General features: G+C 37.5%; 1 protein-coding gene across 1 annotated transcript; it reads right to left on the bottom strand.

The window, feature by feature from the left end:
• Window positions 1-522: 522 nt before the first annotated feature.
• Window positions 523-2,108, bottom strand: LOC145117390 (uncharacterized). The gene is made up of 2 exons (XM_079053686.1): window positions 1,367-2,108; window positions 523-1,210 (listed from the first exon to the last, which is right to left on the bottom strand). The coding sequence occupies exons 1-2, from the start codon at window positions 1,986-1,988 to the stop codon at window positions 576-578; spliced, it is 1,257 nt and encodes a 418-aa protein (XP_078909812.1). The 5' UTR covers window positions 1,989-2,108; the 3' UTR covers window positions 523-575.
• Between the last annotated feature and the right edge of the window lie 21,887 nt (window positions 2,109-23,995).

Below are 23,995 nucleotides of genomic sequence, written 5' to 3'. Positions count from 1 at the left end.
AGTTGTTCCGATAAAAGGTGGAGGTTCAATTAATTCGTAGACCCACAAACCAAACCAAAACAGATAAAATTTGGGTCCATAACAAGTAACATGTACTATATTTCTAAAGGATCTAGGACCACTATCCACTTTTCCAATTCCAAAATCCATTACTTTTGTTTGGAAAATTTAGAGCTACTTTTCGGGTACAAAATATGCTACTAGTAGTATATTTATTTGTATTTTATATACAAAGAACCTTGTGCACTTGTGCCAATAAAGTATATTCCCAAGTCTAAAAAACGAAGCAAAAGAAAATCGTAGGGTGTTCGGCTAAGCCTATTAAAACAACTTATTAGTTTATTAGTGGTTCCATCATTATAAATTAAAAAAGTGTTTTGATGAAAAATAACTTATTCCGGTAGGGAACCACCTCTGATAAGTCATTTTTTCATAAGTTATCTCCCACTTACTTATTAGCTTAAGCTAATAAGCAATAAGCTTTTTTGCCAAACACCTGTAGTAAACTAATGAGCCTATCTAAAAAAAAAATTAGAGAGAAATGTATGAAAAAAGGATTGAACATTTGTGTTTGATTAAGGTTTGCAAATCACCACAAAACAAGGGAGAAGAGCTCTGGGACTAAGCAAATAAAGCTCCTCGATGTTGGAATAAAGTCCTAATTTTCCGGCCAACGAATCAAACCCCGACTGCCCCGCCATTTCTTGGATGTTCTCTAGCGGCCGGTGAACCCTCCCGGCGATCACCCTGCACACAATCAACGCCTTCCGTGTATCCGGCCCTTCCTCAACCACTTCAATCGATTCAAAAGCTCTGCCGCTAGTCGAAGTCGTGAAAACGCCGATCCCGCCCTTGATTTCCCGTTTCGTCGAGAACCCCTCTCGTATAATCCGACAAACGCAACATTTATCCGAGACACACAGACTCGAGGAGGCGCCATTGATGCCTAGTGAACAAGCGATTGTGGCGCCGTAGAACCGGAGTAACTCGTTTCCGTCGGCGAGACAACGAGGGTGTTTTTTGGGTAATTTGCTGGCTTTCGTTTTCACTGATTCTCGATACTCTTCGAATCGAGCTAGGGTTTTTGGCATGTTGTGGACCTTCAAGATCTTCTCGATTCTACCGGAGGTATTGTCGGACTTTATCCAGCTCGAACGACAAATGATTTCCACTATCTTTCTCGAGGAATCACCCTCCATAAGTTCTGTAACTGCAACGTATTCCACAGAATGTTTTAAAGTTGGAGGAACTATATGGAGATTTAAAGCCAGCCATAATAAAAATAGGAGAACCCGATTATAATTCTGAAAAATATAATCAAATTTCGATGATGATAACACTTAATAATTGAGATTCAAGATTATACCAGCATGTTTGGATAGATGATGAGCTTCTAGATTTTCCAATTTGCCAAACTGCTTGCCACACTTATGGCACATGACTCCCTCGCCGGAAAACTCTTCGGATTCTTTATCAGACGAGTGTCTAGTTTTTTGTATAAGTGTACTGTTCTTCCCGAAAACACCTAAATGACCGGAATTGCCAATTCCGATTCCATTCCCTTCTCTTTCTATCATCTTTCTTGATGGCGTTTTCTTGAAATGCATTGCGGAGTTAGCGCAGGGACTTGGTGTGCCGGGCAATAAAGTACCCACAAATGTCGATCCATCAGCGGTGGCGCCTCCATTAAATCCGGTGATTTTGAGCTCGCATTTTGAACTATTGAGAATTACTTCATGGGTAATGGGATTTGGAAAATCGCTACTTCCGATAGATCTTGGACTGCAATTGACTGTATTTTCAGAATGCCGCTTGCTTCCGCCATTGATGACATCTTTGAGATTTGCAATGGATCTTGAACAACCGCATCTGCCTGGTTTTCGGGTCAAGATGGTGGATAAATGGTTCTTGGATTTCGGGTCGTGGACTGCTGAAGAATCCGTTTTGCAGTGGAATGATTTTTTTAAAGAAAACCAAACTGTTGACATGTCGTCGTCTTCTTCTTCTTCAAAAATTTAGTGAGAACCTTTTGCGATTCATTTTAAAAGATTCATAAAAATCGGAACTTTTTTTTTTCAAAAAGTTTTGGGGGTGAAGGGAGTGGAATGAAATTCAAATGAGATGGTAAAGATAAAAGACATTCACGGGTCAAATCATAAAATCTTGGACGGATTCAAATATTCGTGTTTCCAAATAACTACTTGTATTTATGATTTTTTTTTTAAATTCAATACAAATTGATCGACGTATAGCATGTAACATACTACATATTATTACTTGTGTTTATAGAGGCGCAATTAATTTAATTATCTTATTGTTATTATTATTATTTTAAGTTATAAATGATTAATTTTAATGTTTTAACCTTAAACTTTTAACAACTGATTTTGATTTTAAGGATCTTGAAGCTCAAATAATCGAATAATCAATTACTTTTCAAATCTTACAAAATAATGCATATTTCATCTAATTATCGTATACAACACACCTTCAGTTTTATAAAATTACACGAAATTCCCTATGGTTTGGGACATGTAATTATCTTATACAACACAACTTTAGTTTTATAAAATTACACGAAAATACCCTATGGTTCGGGACTTTGGGGTCACCAACTTTTTTCTTTTAGAGTAAATTACACGATTCGTCCCTGGTGTTAGTGTCAAATTGCACGTTTGGTCCCTATTTTCAAAAATTAACTCGGACCGTCCCTTATATCGTGAAAATTTGCACGTTTCGTCCCTGCCATATGTGAAATGACTATATTGTCCTTTACTATTTCTTTTTGATTTATTTTGCAATTGTTTATTGTTTTTTGAGTTTTTTATTGAAAAAGAAATGGAAGTGGGACAACCCCCTTTTATACCTTACATCCTTACCCTCTTCAACTTTCTCCCGTCAAACGCAAAAGAGCTTCTTCTCATTCCTCTCTTCTCACAACACCCACCTGCAACACTATGTTGCCGCCGGAAACGTCCAAGCTACAAAACCTTACAAACTTCGAATATCAGAAACGTATACGCCCTAAAACATTGTATTCATCCCTGTAATTTCTGTCCCTTTGAACAAATTCTAGATGTTTGGGCTATTTCAGGTGAAGAGAGGCACCATTGTGCCGTCAAGAGAGGCACCACCACCGCACCACCAGTAGCAGTTATGCTGATTCCCTTCCTTTTTCTTTACATATCTTCTGCTCGTCCCATTCCCCTATTTCGATTGTGGGTTTGATTTTCAGGTTCGATTGTGGGTTTGATTTCAAGTTTGATTTTCTATTTGATTTTAGCTTACATTTTGAGTTCCATGATTGAATTCAAGTATCAGTTTGAATTTAGGTTTTAGGTTTAATTTTACTTTTGACATTGAACTTCAAGTTCGATTTCAGTTTTTGTATTGAGTGATTTCGTTTTTTAGCTTCAGCTTCTTGACGATAATATTTACTTGAATCTGACTCGGTTTTGAGTTATTTCTGTTTTGATTTTGAGCATCAAGTTCTGAGCGATTTGCTTTGCAATTGGCGGTAAAGAGGAAGGATGAGTAAGTGGTGCAGGTAAGGGTTTGATTGTGTGGCTGGTTCAAGTTGTTATTTGATTGATAATGACAGAATGATGTTTTATGGTGGAGATGAAGGTTTTTTCCGACGAAGGTTGTCTTAGTAGAGTGGAGAAGATGTAAACGTGGTGGTGTTCAGGATCATAGATGAAAAGAAAAGGGAAATGGTGCAAAAGGGGGTGGGGTGGGACCCACAAGCTTAATTAAAACATTTTTGATAATAAAAAATAATCAAGAATCTGAAAAATAAATGAAAAAGAAATAGAAAAGGGCATTATAGTCATTTTATGTCTGTTAGGGACGAAGCGTGTAATTTATAACAATATAAAGGACGGTCCGAGTTAATTTTTGAAAATAGGGATCAAACGTGCAATTTGACACTTGCATCAGGGACGAATTGTGTAATTTACTCTTTCTTTTAATACGGACCGTTCCTATGGTTAGTTTTTGTTTTGGGTAAAATCCATATTATACATAAAATGACTATAATATACATAAAATGACTACAATATACTTATATATTGAAGTTTTAATTATTATTTTGTATAATTATTATATATAAAATGACTATAATATACTTATGTATTAAAATGACTATAATATAGTTATTTTGTATATCTTTTAGCTTTTGTAATGTATTTGTATCGATTATTATTTAGACAATATTGCAGAAATGGTCCCTGTGGTATGCATTTTTTTAGGGTTTTAGTCCAAACCACGACTTTTTTGGATTGGTGGTCCTTTTGAGCTAGTTTTGTTGTATTTTTGGTCCCTCTGAATAGTGAAATGACTGTAATGCCCTTCTCATATATTTTGCTTTGTTTTTTCTATTTAATTTAATGTTTTATTAATTAAAAATATGGGGCCCACCCTCTCTCTCTCTATCTCTCTATCTCTCTCTCTCTCACACACACTCTCTCTCTAAAAGACCCACCGCTACTGCCGTAAGATATGAAAGCTGCCACTGCCGGAAAATATGAACACCACCAGCGGAAAATCCCTCTAAAAACCTCATTTTTCCGGCGAATATAAACAACACCACCACCACCATCAATCGGAAAATCCTCTCTCTCTTTCTTAACTTCTTCTTCCCCAAACCCACATTTGACCTACAGAAAAACACACAGTGTTTGGTTAAACTAATTGCAAAACAAATCTAGATAAAAATTTATCATTGATTCACCGCATCATAAACCAAATCTCCAAAAAAAAGACAAATTTAAACATCGGGTTCATCCACCCTATCGATCTCCTTATTTTTCATTTTCTCCAACTCTGGTATACTCAATCAGATCCCAAATTGGGTTCCTCATAACTTCATTTTGATCACTCAGACATAACACATCTCCACCAAACACAACCCCTGCCACCGCTTCCTTACTTATAGTCTCATCAACACCCCGCCACTTCTCATCATACACAACACAACTCCTCTGTGCGTAAGACCCTTGGAGATCCTCACCGGAAACCCAGCGTGGAAAGAAACACAGGGGATCATTTGGTTTGATTTCTTGTTCAGAAATTTAAGCAAACACATCATGTGCATGAGTTACCTAACTAGTTCTACGCAGAGCATCGATTACAATGGTGTAAGTGTAAAAATTTGGATTGATTCCAACAGTTTCATCTCACAGAATACCTTTCGGGTGATGCGCAAAGCTTGATGGAAGGACTTTCTTCACCGAATTTTTTATTGTGTACTGTCTCGTTTGAGTGTGCATTCTTCTTGTTCTTCTATATGATGAAGATGAAGAAGGCTACCAGAAGAAGGGAAAGAACTAGGTGGTATGCGATACAGATCAGATACTTTTATTGAATTTTCTTTTAGTTTGATTAGGGATAGATACAAGAAGAGAGAGAGAGAGAGAGAGAGAGAGAGAGAGAGAGAGAGAGAGAGAGAGAACCTTTTTATTTTTTTAATTATTAAAATAAATAAGTTAGTATTAGATTTAAAAAGAAATGAAAGAAAAATGAAAAATAAATATCAGAAGGGCATTACAGTCATTTCACTATTCAGAGGGACCAAAAACGCAACGAAACTAGCTCAAAAGGACCACCAATCCAAAAAAGTCGTGGTTTGGACTAAAACCCCAAAAAAATACATACACAGGGACCATTTTTACAATTTTGTCTATTATTTATTTCTTGTATTAAACCCAACAAGCCTGTGCCAACCCCACTCTTTTCTTTTTCAAAGGTTTGGCAGCTCCACCACTCATTGCCGACAACCACCACGTTATGAAAATCAAACCAAAATCATATATGAAATTAAACTCAAACTCAAATATTAAAATCAAACCTCAAACTTAAATCTGACATAATCAAAACCTTCAAAATTTGTTGAATCCTTCCTTTCTTGTATGAAATCGAGAAAGGGAAGAAAGAAGAAGAATAAAAGTAGACGGCGTAGGAGAGTTAGAATACATTGTCATAGAGAAAACAGATAGTCTCAATGGTCAAAGTATGGTTTAGGGTTTTTAATTGAAAACAGACGGTGGCGGTGAAGAGATTTCCGATGGTGTAGATGGAGTTTAAGTTTTGTGGCAGCATATGGAGTGATGGCGTAGAATGAGTTTAGAGAAAACGAAAGCATACGATGGCGGTGGTCTGAGTATAGTTTTATGTGGTGTATTTTTAACTTTGGTCATCCGCACGTGTGGTCTCTCCGGCGGTTGTGGTTTGAAAATAATTTAAGGTTCTTCAATTTAATTAAGAAAATAAAATGGGAAGGGGGAGTGATAAGTATCTTTTGTGAAAAAACATTGGGTGGGTGGTGGAAGTGGGCCATTTTGTTTTTTAAATATATAAATAAAAAAAAGATGGTAAGTAAATTAAAATGAAATTTAGTAAAGATATTAGTCATTTTTAATAAGTGTCACCCTTATTAAAATGACTATAATATCCTTACAAATTGACACATATATTCATAGACTGTTATTTGTAATGATTGTCATTTGATTCATAGACTCATCGTTGTTGTCCACAAACTTAAACAACCTATTTGCACCAAAAACTAGGTGTGACCCATACCCATAAACGTACAAATGAAACCATCAACCGTTACATAAACTTGGAGAATTTTCATTGTGTCAACATCATTCTATGATATGACATCAAAATCTATTACATACTTAAAGTGTATTATTTGTTGCTTAAACCAATTAAATATACAATTATGGATTCAGCCGATTGATTAGCATAACAACAAAATTATAAAATCAGAAAGATATGAGTGTATAACTCAACGTTACAATCTCACACAACAATCTAAACATAAGTCAAATAATTAAAATTGATTCAAACATTAATACTAATAATGGTTGATGTCACTACAACCCAACAATCTTTTGGGTTTTGATTTAAAAGGTCTCTAATGTTTTTTTCTAGTAGTCTAGGTGCTTGAACTATAAAAATCAGTATTAAAAATACCCTTCCTTCAATTTTGAAGGGGTAAACACCACTGATAACACATATGGCATTTTGGTCATGTCGTATAGAAGTTGATTTTATGAGAACTCAAATGAAAAAGTTCATCAGTTGTTCGCTTTATCGTCAAATCCCAAAATGGCCCAATCCACCGAACACCACCATCGACCACCGTAAATCTTCCGACAAAGAACCCATATAAAAAAAATTGATTCCAAGAAAAAAAGGGAAATCCATAGTTCAATAACTCCATTAATCCATACGATTTCAAACCATTACCATCAAAACATATGATTTCAAAACAACAACAGAAAAAAAAATGAAAAAACCTGGAAAAAAAATGTCCGTGTAATATCATCAAAGTTGGAACATTCACATTTCTTGAAAGTAACAAATCATGAAGGTGACAAATCAAAACTATAACACATGAAATTGAGGTCATATATCCAAAACAATACATCACTAGAACCCATGAAATAGAATATGAAAAGAAGTTACATCTCTTTAAGGTAACATATTCAAAGATATCGCCAGTAATCCTTCGATAAACAGACCCGATAGACAAAGAAGATGAACTTATATTGAAGATGAAAAAAAAACCCATAAGATGAACAGGTCTTGAAGACGAAGAAGATGAACGATTTCAAACAATCACTGTCATTCGTCAGAACACCACCGTTGACACTGATGTTGCTTCTCCTCCCCAATTTAATTTTTATTTTTCTTGCATCTTGAATTGATGGTCTCCGTGTTGCTCCATCACGATGATTTCTTTATGGTGATGAAATATTGAAATGGAAGTGAATCGAGTAGATAGTGGCTGGGGACGAATAGATTTGGTGAATTGGGTTTTGGAATTAGGGATAATCAATACTTATCTCCCGTGGAATCTCATACTTATCTCTCGTGGAATCTCAATATGTGTACTTTAGTTTTTTTTTCTTTTCTTTTTTTACGAAAAGCCACATCTTTAATTATTTTTTCTTTTTTCTTTTTACATAAACTCCACATTGTTAAGGAAACCGGCTATTATAAGTTGTAGTCCTTTTTTAGCATGTAATTATAAAGTTTATTCCCTTAGACTACAAAAAAAAAAGATACGAGGGACTTTTTAAAACAAAAACGATAAGTTGGTTGGGTTACAGTGACAATAACACATACTAATAATTTTGTCATTTAAGACTCCTAACCTCATGAACCACAATGTAAGTAACAAGAAAGTAAACCTACATGCCATATTTACGATTGTTTTTATATCATAATATTATGTATGTGCATTATAATATATCGATCCGATCTGATCCAATCAAATGAATCCAAATTTATGATTATTTTCAAAACATAGATTTGAGAAGTCTAAACTAAATTCAAATCATGCAAATATGATGGGAACGGATGCTAATCATGATGGTTGGTAATTGAAGATTAGGAAGAATCATTTAAGACCTGGTGAATTATTACTAATAAGAAACAAAGTGAAAGGAGCAAACCCTAATTTTAAGAAATTGGATATCGTGTTTGTCACGATCTATGTGAAGAATTTCCTATAGAAGATGTAGGTGAAAGATTTATGGAAGTTATGTGACCGACATGGTCTAGTAGTGGATGTATACATCGCTTGAAAATTATCCAAGATTAAATGTCGGCTTGCTTTTGTTGGTTTCTTGAAGATAAACAATCTTAATGTGCTTGTGGATAAATTATATAGGGTTTGGATACAGAACTTCCACATATTCGCATCCTTGGCTAAATTTGGAAGTTAGGGCGGTAGTGATACTAATCGACGTAGGAATGATCGTTAATTATCAAGGAAGGAGGTTCCACATGTGGTTAAGGAACCATGGAGATTGCTAGTAGTATGTCATACGTGTCAATTGTTAATGACAGTGGGGTATTGGTAAACTAATTGATAACGTTTTAAAGAAGATGGTGTTGGATGGGTCGGATCTTATGACGATTATGTATGTAGCTTGTGTCGTTCTGGCAAAGGACATATATGCCTTGTTATTAATGTGAATAAGGTGTTGAAAGAATAAGGTTTTCATGAATTTGATGTAATTTTGTGGGGTTCTATGAGTTTGCTTCCAGTTTTGATCTTGTAATACATGTGTTAATTTTAAACAACATAATGAGACGAAGTGGTATTTAAAGAATTTTTACTGTAACACCCATTTTCCAAGATTGATTGATCTTGGGTGTTAAGGAGTCAAAAGTTTGATTTTTGGAAAAGATCAAGTGATTGGATGCGAATGAGAGTGTTGGATGCGAAAGGAAGTACCTCGGATGTGATTGGATGCAAATAAGAGTGTTGGATGTGAAAGGAAGTACCCCAGATGCGATTGGATGTGAATGATAGTGTTGGATGCGAAAGGAAGTACCCCAGATGTGATGGGATGCGAATGAGAGTGTTAGATGCGAAAACAAGTACCCCTGATGTGATTGGATGCGAATGAGAGTGTTAGATGTGAAAGAAGTACCCTGGATGCGATTGGATGTGAACGGGTGAGATCGGATGCAAAGGGAATATTCAGATGCAAACGAGGAGGGTACACGTTGTGATGGGTGTTCTGATGCGAACACGTGGGGATGTTCTGAAAATAGAGAGTACGCTAGGCGTAACTTGTTCCTATGTATGGCGTATCATGGGAATTAGGATGTAGGCATTTAATGATCTACGTTGGGCATACCTAAAGTACGCAGGGCGTAGAGCTGCAACATTCAAACCCTAATTTTTAGGGTTTGAGCCCTATTTAAGCATCCTTAACCCTCAAAACCATTTCAACCTTCAGTCTTCATCCTCCCAAATCAATCCATTGCAAACCCTTGTGTTCATTTAAACTTGATGAATGTCTCCTTAGATCTTGCTAGTTCTTAATTGTTTATGAATTTTGGTCCCATAATATTGGTATTCATGAGTATGGCTTACTCTAAACCGTAAGAGATGTCCTTTGGGACGTTTTTAAGTGCTAGGAACCATAAAAATGTGATTTTGGTCCCTTTCCTCCCTCCATGCAAGAGTTATGATGATTGGGTTTGTGTATTAAGTTAGGGTTTTGGTTTTTGGACTCCTTTTAGTCATGGAAAGTCATGAAGTTGGAAACTTTATGACTTAGAATGATATTTGGGACTAGATTTGAACTCTGGAAGTAATGTCTTAATGGGATAATCACTTAATGAGAAGAGTAGAATCAAGTCGTGTACGTCGGGCGTACCTAGTGGTACGCAGCGCGTATTGGGCAGAGGCTCCATAATTTAGCCAACAATCTACTACGCCGAGCGTAGTGACTGAGTACGTAGGGCGTACTCAGTCTGTGTTGACCCCTTTGACTTTTTGGCTTTGACTTTGACCAAGCTTGATGTGACATCCCCATTTTCACGGCCAGAAAATACCGATTTTGTTTATGCTTTGTTTAAAAATCAGAGTAACATTTTAAATAAAAGTGTTGCGGAATTTGTTCCCAAAATAAAATATGATAAAGATTTATCAAAGCATTTCCATAGAAATGTATTTCATTAAAAACATCGGGATGTCATGTTCGATACAGATCAAAAGCATAAAGAGTCCAATATAAGCCTTACTACATTTATTCATATCTACTGGCCTATATCCGTAATCTCTCATCCCAAACATCATATCTATGCTCGTGCACCACTACCTGTAATACAAGAAACTGAGTGGGTCAGGCTTGGGAGCCTGGTGAGCACATAGGGTTTTCAACCCACATTAAATAAGTTTATTAATTTCATCAACCAACAATAACCCGATTACCCGTTCCCGTTATCCTCACTTTATGTCCCTAAAACACCTATCATAAGGGACCTAGACTAAGGATCATCATCGGGATGGACACTACTACTAAGGGGATTCCTCAGCAATAAATGTCCTTAAGGCAACCATGAGGGGGATGGAGTACACCGGTGAACACATCGTTCACAAACACCTATAGGTTGCGAGCCTGCTAGCGTTCCACTGGAATGTCTAGAAGAGTCCGTGGTTGTCATCCATACTCCGCTAGATGACAGAATCAACAGCAACAACATCGAGGCCTCTCATCATTTTATCACACATAGTCTATTACATCTACCCATGTTTTACCCCAACATTTTGTAGATATAAAATACATATACAATTTAAATCATTTAAAACATGTATAAAAATCTTTCATCAGCATAGACAGCAAGTATTCAGACAATATGCACATAGCACGTAATTTATATTAAATACTTCATATCTATGTGTAAGATGAAAGTGACTATGCACTCACCTTGAAATAAGGTGACTTGGCACTCGGAAAGCGCTTCGTTACTCTTAAAACAATTTTCCTCGACAAAACAACGGGTTTTTATTAAAAACCGGGCTTCGCTGGAGCAGCGTTTCCGAGCCGAAAGCTTTTCTTCTCGGAGCCGTCGGGCGCTTTGGGGCTTCCTTCTTGTGGTAGGGAGGTTCCCTAGACTTGGGAGGGGTTTAGGGAGACTAGAGAGAAGTTAGAGAGAGAAAGAAAGGCTTATGGTGTGAAGAAAATATGAAGAGTTCACCCTTTATTTATAGAGATTTTATAGTAAAGTAGCCCCTAAGTTTCGTCCGTATCTTCCGCGTACGAGCTCCGCTTTCTACGTTCTTTATATCCACGCGTTGGTATTTACGAGTACTACAACTTTCATTTAGACCCCGTCAGCTAATTCTCCTTCTATCTCAGATTTACAAAAACTGTATCGTATTTATCACGCACGAAGAGTAGCGACTAAGCTTCGTCCATATCTTTCGCATACGAGCTCCGTTTCCGAAGTTATTTATATCCACGCGTTGGTATTTATGAGTACTACAACTTTCATTTAGACCCCGTTGGCTAATTCTCATTCTATCTCGGATTTACAAAACTGTATCGAATTCGCCGCGCTCGAAAAGTAGAGACTAAGCTTCGTCCATAACTTTCGCATACAAGCTCCGTTTTTGACGTTATTTATATCCACGCGTTGGTAAAAATAAAATCTACAACTTTCCTTTTTACTCCGTCGGCTAATTCTCGACCGATCTTAAATTTAACAATAGGAGGTGATTACACTGTTAAATGTCCGCGTAAAATTCATAACTTTTACATACAGACTCCGTTTTTGTCTGTCTTTTTGTCGTTGAGTTCCTATTAATGAGATCTTCAACTCTCATTTAGGTCGCGTGAGCCAAAAACCGCTCGAACTAAAATTTGAGTTTCGGGTTGTGCACTGCTATGCCAAATCTTAGAAAAATCATAACTTCCTCATACGAAGTCAGATTTGGGTGTTCTTTATATCCCCAGAATCCTTGTTTTGACTACCACCACTTTATGTAAAGATATCGGGTTTATCTAACACTTTAATTTTGACGCTTATTTTTATTCTTTATTAATTATACCTTTATAATTAAGTATAAAGCACATAAAATCACATAATACTCAAATAATTCATTTTTATTACTTCAAAAAGAGTTACAATAGTTGACCTAGACTATTACATCATCTATTAATTCTTAGCCCCGGAACCCGGGCGTTACACTTGACTTAGGGGTATTTTGGGTAATTTGAATGGTAGTTTGAGTTTAGGTCACTGTTTATTGTATAGGTGACTGGTAGAGACAGCATTTGGAGCATTGATCTGTTCAACTATATTTTGGATTGTGAGGTGAGTTTTCCTCATTGTACTTATGGGTCAAAGGCACCAATGTTGTCCTACTGGATCATGTATCTTGGTATATTAGATTATTTATGTTGGTTATATGATAGACTGGTAGATATGTATGATTACCTATGTTTACTGGATATGTGTTAGACTGGTAGATCTATATGATTACATGTACTTGTTGGGTTTTAGTTAAAAAATAGTTTCATAAACTAGAAAAATATGGCAACGGAAGACTTTGATTTTGAAATAACATAAACAATTTATACCCACCAAGGATCTTCTTGCAAGTTATAGAAAGATTTAAACACCAACCAAAGAAAGGACGAAATAACAACCTTTGTAGTTCTTTGGGTTCGCTTGGGAGGCTTGGAAGTTGATGAAGAATATGGAACCTTTGAGACACCAACAATAACTCAACTTGATGTAGATGCTAGTCCAAAACTCTTAAACCCTTAAGCTTTAAGTTCATAACCAATATGAACTTAAAGAAGGCATGAAGATGCAAGTGTTCTTCAAGTTTTCTAACCAAAACTAGAGAGAAAGGGAGAGGGGAAGAGGTTTCGGTCACTTGCAAGAAGTGAAGGATGATCCCTATAGCCAAATGCAAGCCTCTTATTTATATCTGTAACGTCCCAAAATTCAAGAACAAAAATTTCATTTTTAATTAAGTTATTATAAAACCAATAGTATAAAAACATCCATAATAACATCACATGTCAAGACCAAAGTGTAATCCTAAAGATCTCATGTGCGGAAAACATAGTGTGATGCACTGCGATCGAGCCGACTCCTTTCCTTTGAAAGTACCTGAAACCAAAACTGTAAACCCTAAGCACGAAGCTTAGTGAGTTCCCCCATCATACAACATACCATATAAACAAACATACTGTCAGGAAATTCAGGGGTGCCTGACCTACCCATGTCAAGCCATTCTGGGGTGCTCGACCTACCCATGTCAAGCCATTCTGGGGTGCTCGACCTACCCTGCCAGACAATTCTGGGGTGTCTGACCTACCCATGTCAAGCCATTCTGGGGTGCTCGACCTACCCTCCGGTTTATTCTAGAACCGGCTACGGGGACTATTTCACCCCCTACTACTACTACTACCATATAATAACATAGCATAAACATACTGCCAGGCAATTCTGGGGTGCCCGACCTACCCTTCGGTCCTTACGACAGTGACACGGGGACTACTCCCCCTACTACTGTGACAACCAGAAAATTTTTGCCTTGTAACGCCAGTACAATCAACCTTAAGTCAGACTCACTCCTGCTATCATTCAGCACTGTTTAGAGTCTGTTTGGGTGTTTTAAGCCTAGTTCATTCAAGGAAGGAGTGTTAGGATATAGCTACTGAAGTTCAAACCATCAAACAAAGCTATAAACTCCATCATGTGGAGTTTACGGCCGTAAACATGGAGTTTACGGCCGTAAACTCAACCATGGCCGGAAACCCCTCCTATATATATGAGAGCACTTCTTTCTTCTCATTCTTTTCCTTCCTTGGCTGAAATCTCCCCATTCTCTCTCAAGTTTCATCGAGATTTCACTCCCGATCTTCATCAAAGGGCCTCCAAAGTGTGAGTACTCTTCCCCTAACTAAGTTGTATGCTAGAAACACTTGATCTACACTTTGAAATCATCAAATTCTCAAGAACAAAAGGAGTTTACGGTCAAGAGCATCTCCCTTGGCCGTAAACCCCTATAAAGGTGCCATTTGAGCCTTAAACTCTTCCTAAGGCTTGGATTTGAGGCTAGAACACTCCTTTGTGCTTTGTAAGACCTTGAATCATCACCAAACTCATCATCAAAGAGAGTTTACGGCCAGGAGTTTACACCTTGGCCGTAAACCCTTGTAGTTGTCATGATTTGGACCTTAAACACATCTAGACCTTTGCTAACCTTTGGGATACTTGAACCTTTGAAACATGGTGGTTGTCGAGGCCAACAAAATTAATAACCCTAATTATTACACACTAAAATAGTGTATAGTGGTAAAGGGATCGAATCCACGGGGATTGGTTCAATTTAATAACTCTAAGAAAAATCTCTTTGTAAAAATACTTGGAAAATGACAATAAATTAAAACTGGGGGTTTTGGTGTTTTGAAATACTTGAAACAAACTAGAATTAACTAAGATTTAAATAGACAATTTCAACAAAAATAAGAGTTTGATGTAAAATCAATAAGAGAAGGATGGTTGACTTAAGGTTCCTCACTTTGACTTTTGATGAACATATCATTAGAATCAAATGGTGCAATACTTGTTTTAAACCCTTAATTTGGCTATAGTAATCTAAGGAGCTTGAGATTACCTAGACTTTTCTTAATTGTTGAAATGGTTAGAGAAGCTCATAACAATTTCCTTAGTTAAAGTCACTAATTCCATTAAGCATGTAATTAGTGAAAGTCAACTAGCATTAAGAACCAAAAAAGTCACCAAATCCAAGAGGGGTCAAATGCTTTCACCACCATGTTGGAGAAAATGTTTTTATGATTGTGTGAAGTAAAACTAACACAAGAATCACTTGTTGCTTGCTAATTTGAAGATCCTTTAGTTAATCAAGAAATTAGCCAACTAATCACCACAAACACATTTAAACTCATGAATAAAAACATGCAAGTAATGATAAGATGTTAAAACACAAAACATTTTCATAAAGATTCAAACACAAATTCATGGATTCTTCAATATTCAACAAAAGTTCAAAGGATTCAACAAAAGTCAACCAAGATTAGTTTAGCCAAGCATGACTAAACTCAAGGAAACAAAGTTAGTTAAGATTGTACCAAACATTTAGCAAGAATTAAGAGATGAAATGGTGAAGTTCTTGAGGGTTCTTGGCCTTCAAAAATGCTCCAAACTCCAGAGAGAAAGTATCAAAATCGGACCTCCAAGATGATGCTAAAGAGGCACACCAACCTTCCCAATATAGAGCTCTAAGTAAAATCCCGAAATTGCCCTTGTCAAGAATCCACGCGGGCCGCGTGACTTCGACGGAAATTTTTGGGCTTCTTCAAGTCTTGGGCCCCCACAGCTAATCCATTGGCCCAGTTCGAATCCAATCTGCTTCTAGCCCATTTCTCTTCAATATTTCTTCAATTTGAGCCCAATTTGTCTCTCCACATCACTCAAAACTTCCGCAAATTCCTAAACATCGATCTTGCACACTCAAGAATTCTCCCGTGGCTTTCAAATTTAAAGTTTAATTCTTCCAACCCTTCAAATAATTGACAATCCCACTCCATGCATCACCTCTATAGCCATCAAGCCTAAAATCCTCGTTGTCCTCCAAGTCCAATTGCTTTCCAAAAGATCCCGCTCCGTTAGTCTCCTTAAAATCTGTAATTAAGCTCACAAAACTCGAAAGAACCCGAAAGTGGTCATAAAATAACAAAAAGGAAAATATGCATGGAAATTATCTAAATTGTGAATGAAATATGCTAAAATAAACTATAAAAAGAAGTAAATAAAATGAAGCTATCAAATCACCCCAAGCTTAAACCTTACTTGTCCTCAAGTAAGACAAGACTAAAATGAACTCGGGATGAACTATCCTATGAAAAATAAAAAGAATGGATAGAACCACAGAACCTGATCACCGTTAGTCATCATGGTCAGAGTTGATCTTGCTATTATCTCATTACTTTTTCATCCAATGACAGTGGAACCATAAACCACAGCTAGGACAACTCCTTTAGGTGAGTAAGGAGGGATGGTCAATCGCAGCCCCAATGGAACATGCATACAATGAAGAACATCTGTAGTAGGGAGAAAGCAGCTGGATGGGCTCGTGAGGAGCTCTTTTTTAAGTGCACACTCTTATCACAAAAGTTGCATGATCTCACGTCTATTGGCCACTCTCAAATGTGATTGGGTTTAATCGCTCGGGCACCGTTGTAGGAATCGGTTCACTTAGTGTTGGCCCAAACCTCCCGTAGTATCCGACTCAACAATCTCTCTAACATCACCAATTTGCGAAAAGAAACAACTCGATCTATATACAATAAGACAACTCTATATAAATGAATGTTAAACGCCGGGTGACCAAAATGTAGGAAAATTTGTTCAATAATTGAACCGGTCACCTATCTACGATTATTGCAGCTTGAATTTTTTTATTTTTTTTTTCTTTTATTTTTTTTTGTTTTTTTTAAACACTTGAAGGTAATGTATTAACAATCGAAATTTTTAACAAGAAAACCCTTTGACTCAAAATTTGGTTCCCAAAAGTGTGTAAGTGGAACCGAGAGGGTAATAATATAATCCGAATGGTCTAAGTGTGAAAATGACCATGTGTGGAGCATAAAGATGTAATGTAAGCTCCTTTTCAAACTTACAATTTTTCAAAAATAATGAAAATGTCCATATGCGGACTAAAAGACTCTCTAAGATCCTAAGAAAATCGCAAAAAGATATGGTGATGTAAAGAGACCGGATATGGATTCTACTCGGGGACAAGCAACAGTGCTTCATCTTAACGGTTCAAACATGATCAAGTGTGATCCTCTCAGCGGTATTGACCGCAAGGCTAAGAACATCCATTGCTATAGTATATCCTATAGTTGTTAGTATTGCATGCATAATTCTTCATGAAAACTACCTGGCCATGATCACTTACCCCTTTAAGCTTCCAGCATCTGATCCCAAGTATGAAATCCCAAACAGCAGCTAGTGGTCCCGGTTCGATGGGTGAGATAGCAACAAGATCCTGGACCAATAATGATACAATAACTATGAACCTGTTCCATGGCATCCAAGGGGGGGGGGGTGAGAATAAACAGACAACAAAAATGCATGAATGCTAATGCCCTAAGCTAAATGTTATGCAAAAATAGAAAGTAGAAAAGAAGAAAATGAAATCTTTTTGGAATTTTATATAAAATAAAAAAAAATTGAATGCAAATTAGCTTAAAACTAAAATGAAATGCAACCTAACAAAAAAAATGCATGAAAAAGTAAAAGAAAAGGGAAATGCCCCACCCCAAGCTTAAGAACAAACATTGTCCTCAATGCTCAAGGAAAGGGCGGAAATGACCTAAATCGGAGGGTCGGGTAGAGCATAGGGGTTTGTAGAGGAGGAAAAATGGTGAAGAATGGCGGCAGTCTCGCGAGATTCCGACCGGTAGAACTCCGGGAAAATGGATTTTTGTGAGGAGTGGGTTATGGTGTTCTTGAGAGTAAATGGTGGAATTTGTTAGGTTAGAATGAAGAAGATGAGTGCTGGAGATGTTTAATCCATGGCCAAGAAAGGTCAAACCCGGTCAATGTTGGTCAACTCATTAAACCCCTTAGTCAACAAAAGTCAAAGCAGTCAACAGCTCAAAAGAATCAGTCATTCGACCAACCACGCAAGCAGGGCGCGGGCCGCGTGCCGGCCGCGGGAACTGAATGGCCCAAAAAATTGCTAAGTGCTCGAACACCCACGCGGGTAAGGCTCGGGCCGCGTGCTGGCCGCGTCTAGCTGCTGAAAAACTTCTGAATTCTCTGATCTTTCACGCGGGTAGGACTCGGGCCGCGTGCTGGCCGCGGGTGCTGTACTCTATCTGATCCTTGATCTACGCGGGCCGCGCAAACATTAAGCCGCCAAGCCACGCGGGCCGCGGGTCATTCCTGCACTTCAAAAATGATTTTTTTTTTTTTAAAACTTGATTTTTGGACAAAATGATTCCCGCAAAGTCCCGGGTTTCAAAAACACAACAAAAGTTTGGACGAAATGTGAGAATAAAGCTTGAAAGTTTTCAAAAATTAACATTTTCAAAATCATTTTATTCGCTTTATAAAAGATGAAAGCACAATGCTTCCCAAAAATACCCTTCTTTAACGTCTTCGGCGAGACGTCTCCAAACTTCACTTTAACACTTTGGGGCGTCCAAATGGACGACATCTTGGACATTTGAATCAAAACCTTCATATAATGGCTTCAACCAATGTCCATTAACCTTGAAAACTTGCCCCGTGTCAACATTTTTTAATTTCCACGTCTCCATTGGGACTCTTTTCTTGTATTTAACTTTCTTTTTACGGAAAAACCATACCGGACTTAGACCTTTGATAATAGAAAGAATCCAACCATATTCTTTCTTGTACTTGTTTAGTAAGGTGACCAACTCTTCCATATTTAACATAGTGGTCGAGTTGGTGACCGATTGGGTGTCTTCCTTCTCAGGATATGTATCAATTAAAAGGTCTGACAGATTTATCGTTTTCAGCTCTTGTGGTTCGTCTACCACTGGAGTTAGTTTCTCAATGGTAGTGGGTGGCTCAACCTCTCTTTTTTTAACACCCAACACTTCCTCTATAGTTTCATTGACATCTTTCTCAATTTCTTCTTCCCCCTTGACAGCCTCTTCCATTTCTACTCCTTCTTCCTCTTCTCCATATAACACTCTTGGGCCATCAAAAATTTTCTCACCTTTCAAAGAAATGGCACATGTGCTATGCCATTGGCTCTCTTCAGATGGTAGTTTCTCTTGAGCTTCCATTATACTTATTGATTGAGCAAGTTGTGTTATTTGTTTCTCTAAGGTTTTGAGGCTAGCTTGGGTTGTTTCTTGGAAAATTTGGGTAGATATGGCAATGCTCTTCACAATGTCCTCTAAGGACATGCTTGGAATTTCAGGTTGTTGAGGAGGTGGAGGATATGGATGTTGGAATTGTGGAGTTGGTTGGTATTTTTCATTTCTCCAAGCTTGATATGGGCTTTGGTATTGGTTGTATCCCCAAGCTTGTTTGTTGTCCCACCATTGATCATGTTGAGGTTGATCATAAATCCATTCGTTTGACCAGTGGTAGCTTCCCTTCTCTTGCACTTCTTCCCATTCTCCTTGTGAATATGGACACATATCGGAATGATGTCCATTTTGGGCGCAATTATCGCAAAGAAGAGGCGAGGGTTGCACACTTTGGTCACTTTCAATCATCATAACTAACTGAGCTAGCTCAGAAAGTTTATCTTCAATGCAAGGAGTGTTCATTTCTGAACCATAATTTTTTTTCAATTTTTTTTAGTTTTAAACTAGAGTACCTGCACAATGAGATCTAGGCATAGAGAAACAAACTGATTAAAATAAACCAATCCCCGGCAACGGCGCCAAAATTTGGTGGTTGTCGAGGCCAACAAAATTAATAACCCTAATTATTACACACTAAAATAGTGTATAGTGGTAAAGGGATCGAATCCACGGGGATTGGTTCAATTTAATAACTCTAAGAAAAATCTCTTTGTAAAAATACTTGGAAAATGACAATAAATTAAAACTGGGGGTTTTGGTGTTTTGAAATACTTGAAACAAACTAGAATTAACTAAGATTTAAATAGACAATTTCAACAAAAATAAGAGTTTGATGTAAAATCAATAAGAGAGGATGGTTGACTTAAGGTTCCTCACTTTGACTTTTGATGAACATATCATTAGAATCAAATGGTGCAATACTTGTTTTAAACCCTTAATTTGGCTATAGTAATCTAAGGAGCTTGAGATTACCTAGACTTTTCTTAATTGTTGAAATGGTTAGAGAAGCTCATAACAATTTCCTTAGTTAAAGTCACTAATTCCATTAAGCATGTAATTAGTGAAAGTCAACTAGCATTAAGAACCAAAAAAGTCACCAAATCCAAGAGGGGTCAAATGCTTTCACCACCATGTTGGAGAAAATGTTTTTATGATTGTGTGAAGTAAAACTAACACAAGAATCACTTGTTGCTTGCTAATTTGAAGATCCTTTAGTTAATCAAGAAATTAGCCAACTAATCACCACAAACACATTTAAACTCATGAATAAAAACATGCAAGTAATGATAAGATGTTAAAACACAAAACATTTTCATAAAGATTCAAACACAAATTCATGGATTCTTCAATATTCAACAAAAGTTCAAAGGATTCAACAAAAGTCAACCAAGATTAGTTTAGCCAAGCATGACTAAACTCAAGGAAACAAAGTTAGTTAAGATTGTACCAAACATTTAGCAAGAATTAAGAGATGAAATGGTGAAGTTCTTGAGGGTTCTTGGCCTTCAAAAATGCTCCAAACTCCAGAGAGAAAGTATCAAAATCGGACCTCCAAGATGATGCTAAAGAGGCACACCAACCTTCCCAATATAGAGCTCTAAGTAAAATCCCGAAATTGCCCTTGTCAGGAATCCACGCGGGCCGCGTGACTTCGACGGAAATTTTTGGGCTTCTTCAAGTCTTGGGCCCCCACAGCTAATCCATTGGCCCAGTTCGAATCCAATCTGCTTCTAGCCCATTTCTCTTCAATATTTCTTCAATTTGAGCCCAATTTGTCTCTCCACATCACTCAAAACTTCTGCAAATTCCTAAACATCGATCTTGCACACTCAAGAATTCTCCCGTGGCTTTCAAATTTAAAGTTTAATTCTTCCAACCCTTCAAATAATTGACAATCCCACTCCAAGCATCACCTCTATAGCCATCAAGCCTAAAATCCTCGTTGTCCTCCAAGTCCAATTGCTTTCCAAAAGATCCCGCTCCGCTAGTCTCCTTAAAATCTGTAATTAAGCTCACAAAACTCGAAAGAACCCGAAAGTGGTCATAAAATAACAAAAAGGAAAATATGCATGGAAATTATCTAAATTGTGAATGAAATATGCTAAAATAAACTATAAAAAGAAGTAAATAAAATGAAGCTATCAAATCACCCCAAGCTTAAACCTTACTTGTCCTCAAGTAAGACAAGACTAAAATGAACTCGGGATGAACTATCCTATGAAAAATAAAAAGAATGGATAGAACCACAGAACCTGATCACCGTTAGTCATCATGGTCAGAATTGATCTTGCTATTATCTCATTACTTTTTCATCCAATGACAGTGGAACCATAAACCACAGCTAGGACAACTCCTTTAGGTGAGTAAGGAGGGATGGTCAATCGCAGCCCCAATGGAACATGCATACAATGAAGAACATCTGTAGTAGGGAGAAAGCAGCTGGATGGGCTCGTGAGGAGCTCTTTTTTAAGTGCACACTCTTATCACAAAAGTTGCATGATCTCACGTCTATTGGCCACTCTCAAATGTGATTGGGTTTAATCGCTCGGGCACCGTTGTAGGAATCGGTTCACTTAGTGTTGGCCCAAACCTCCCGTAGTATCCGACTCAACAATCTCTCTAACATCACCAATTTGCGAAAAGAAACAACTCGATCTATATACAATAAGACAACTCTATATAAATGAATGTTAAACGCCGGGTGACCAAAATGTAGGAAAATTTGTTCAATAATTGAACCGGTCACCTATCTACGATTATTGCAGCTTGAATTTTTTTATTTTTTTTTTCTTTTATTTTTTTTTGTTTTTTTTAAACACTTGAAGGTAATGTATTAACAATCGAAATTTTTAACAAGAAAACCCTTTGACTCAAAATTTGGTTCCCAAAAGTGTGTAAGTGGAACCGAGAGGGTAATAATATAATCCGAATGGTCTAAGTGTGAAAATGACCATGTGTGGAGCATAAAGATGTAATGTAAGCTCCTTTTCAAACTTGCAATTTTTCAAAAATAATGAAAATGTCCATATGCGGACTAAAAGACTCTCTAAGATCCTAAGAAAATCGCAAAAAGATATGGTGATGTAAAGAGACCGGATATGGATTCTACTCGGGGACAAGCACCAGTGCTTCATCTTAACGGTTCAAACATGATCAAGTGTGATCCTCTCAGCGGTATTGACCGCAAGGCTAAGAACATCCATTGCTATAGTATATCCTACAGTTGTTAGTATTGCATGCATAATTCTTCATGAAAACTACCTGGCCATGATCACTTACCCCTTTAAGCTTCCAACATCTGATCCCAAGTATGAAATCCCAAACAGCAGCTAGTGGTCCCGGTTCGATGGGTGAGATAGCAACAAGATCCTGGACCAATAATGATACAGTAACTATGAACCTGTTCCATGGCATCCAAGGGGGGGGGGGGGTGAGAATAAACAGACAACAAAAATGCATGAATGCTAATGCCCTAAGCTAAATGTTATGCAAAAATAGAAAGTAGAAAAGAAGAAAATGAAATCTTTTTGGAATTTTATATAAAATAAAAAAAATTGAATGCAAATTAGCTTAAAACTAAAATGAAATGCAACCTAACAAAAAAAAATGCATGAAAAAGTAAAAGAAAAGGGAAATGCCCCACCCCAAGCTTAAGAACAAACATTGTCCTCAATGCTCAAGGAAAGGGCGGAAATGACCTAAATCGGAGGGTCGGGTAGAGCATAGGGGTTTGTAGAGGAGGAAAAATGGTGAAGAATGGCGGCACTCTCGCGAGATTCCGACCGGTAGAACTCCGGGAAAATGGATTTTTGTGAGGAGTGGGTTATGGTGTTCTTGAGAGTAAATGGTGGAATTTGTTAGGTTAGAATGAAGAAGATGAGTGCTGGAGATGTTTAATCCATGGCCAAGAAAGGTCAAACCCGGTCAATGTTGGTCAACTCATTAAACCCCTTAGTCAACAAAAGTCAAAGCAGTTAACAGCTCAAAAGAATCAGTCATTCGACCAACCACGCAAGCAGGGCGCGGGCCGCGTGCCGGCCGCGGGAACTGAATGGCCCAAAAAATTGCTAAGTGCTCGAACACCCACGCGGGTAAGGCTCGGGCCGCGTGCTGGCCGCGTCTAGCTGCTGAAAAACTTCTGAATTCTCTGATCTTTCACGCGGGTAGGACTCGGGCCGCGTGCTGGCCGCGGGTGCTGTACTCTATCTGATCCTTGATCTACGCGGGCCGCGCAAACATTAAGCCGCCAAGCCACGCGGGCCGCGGGTCATTCCTGCACTTCAAAAATGATTTTTTTTTTTTTTAAAACTTGATTTTTGGACAAAATGATTCCCGCAAAGTCCCGGGTTTCAAAAACACAACAAAAGTTTGGACGAAATGTGAGAATAAAGCTTGAAAGTTTTCAAAAATTAACATTTTCAAAATCATTTTATTCGCTTTATAAAAGACGAAAGCACAATGCTTCCCAAAAATACCCTTCTTTAACGTCTTCGGCGAGACGTCTCCAAACTTCACTTTAACACTTTGGGGCGTCCAAATGGACGACATCTTGGACATTTGAATCAAAACCTTCATATAATGGCTTCAACCAATGTCCATTAACCTTGAAAACTTGCCCCGTGTCAACATTTTTTAATTTCCACATCTCCATTGGGACTCTTTTCTTGTATTTAACTTTCTTTTTACGGAAAAACCATACCGGACTTAGACCTTTGATAATAGAAAGAATCCAACCATATTCTTTCTTGTACTTGTTTAGTAAGGTGACCAACTCTTCCATATTTAACATAGTGGTCGAGTTGGTGACCGATTGGGTGTCTTCCTTCTCGGGATATGTATCAATT

Source organism: Lactuca virosa, chromosome 5 (assembly GCF_052849685.1).
Source record: "Lactuca virosa cultivar CGN04683 chromosome 5, Lactuca_virosa_CGN04683_v6, whole genome shotgun sequence".
Classification (NCBI taxonomy): Eukaryota; Viridiplantae; Streptophyta; class Magnoliopsida; order Asterales; family Asteraceae; genus Lactuca; species Lactuca virosa.
The sequence above is the reverse complement of the archived record's forward strand: the minus strand, read 5'-3'. Positions and strand labels throughout refer to the sequence as shown.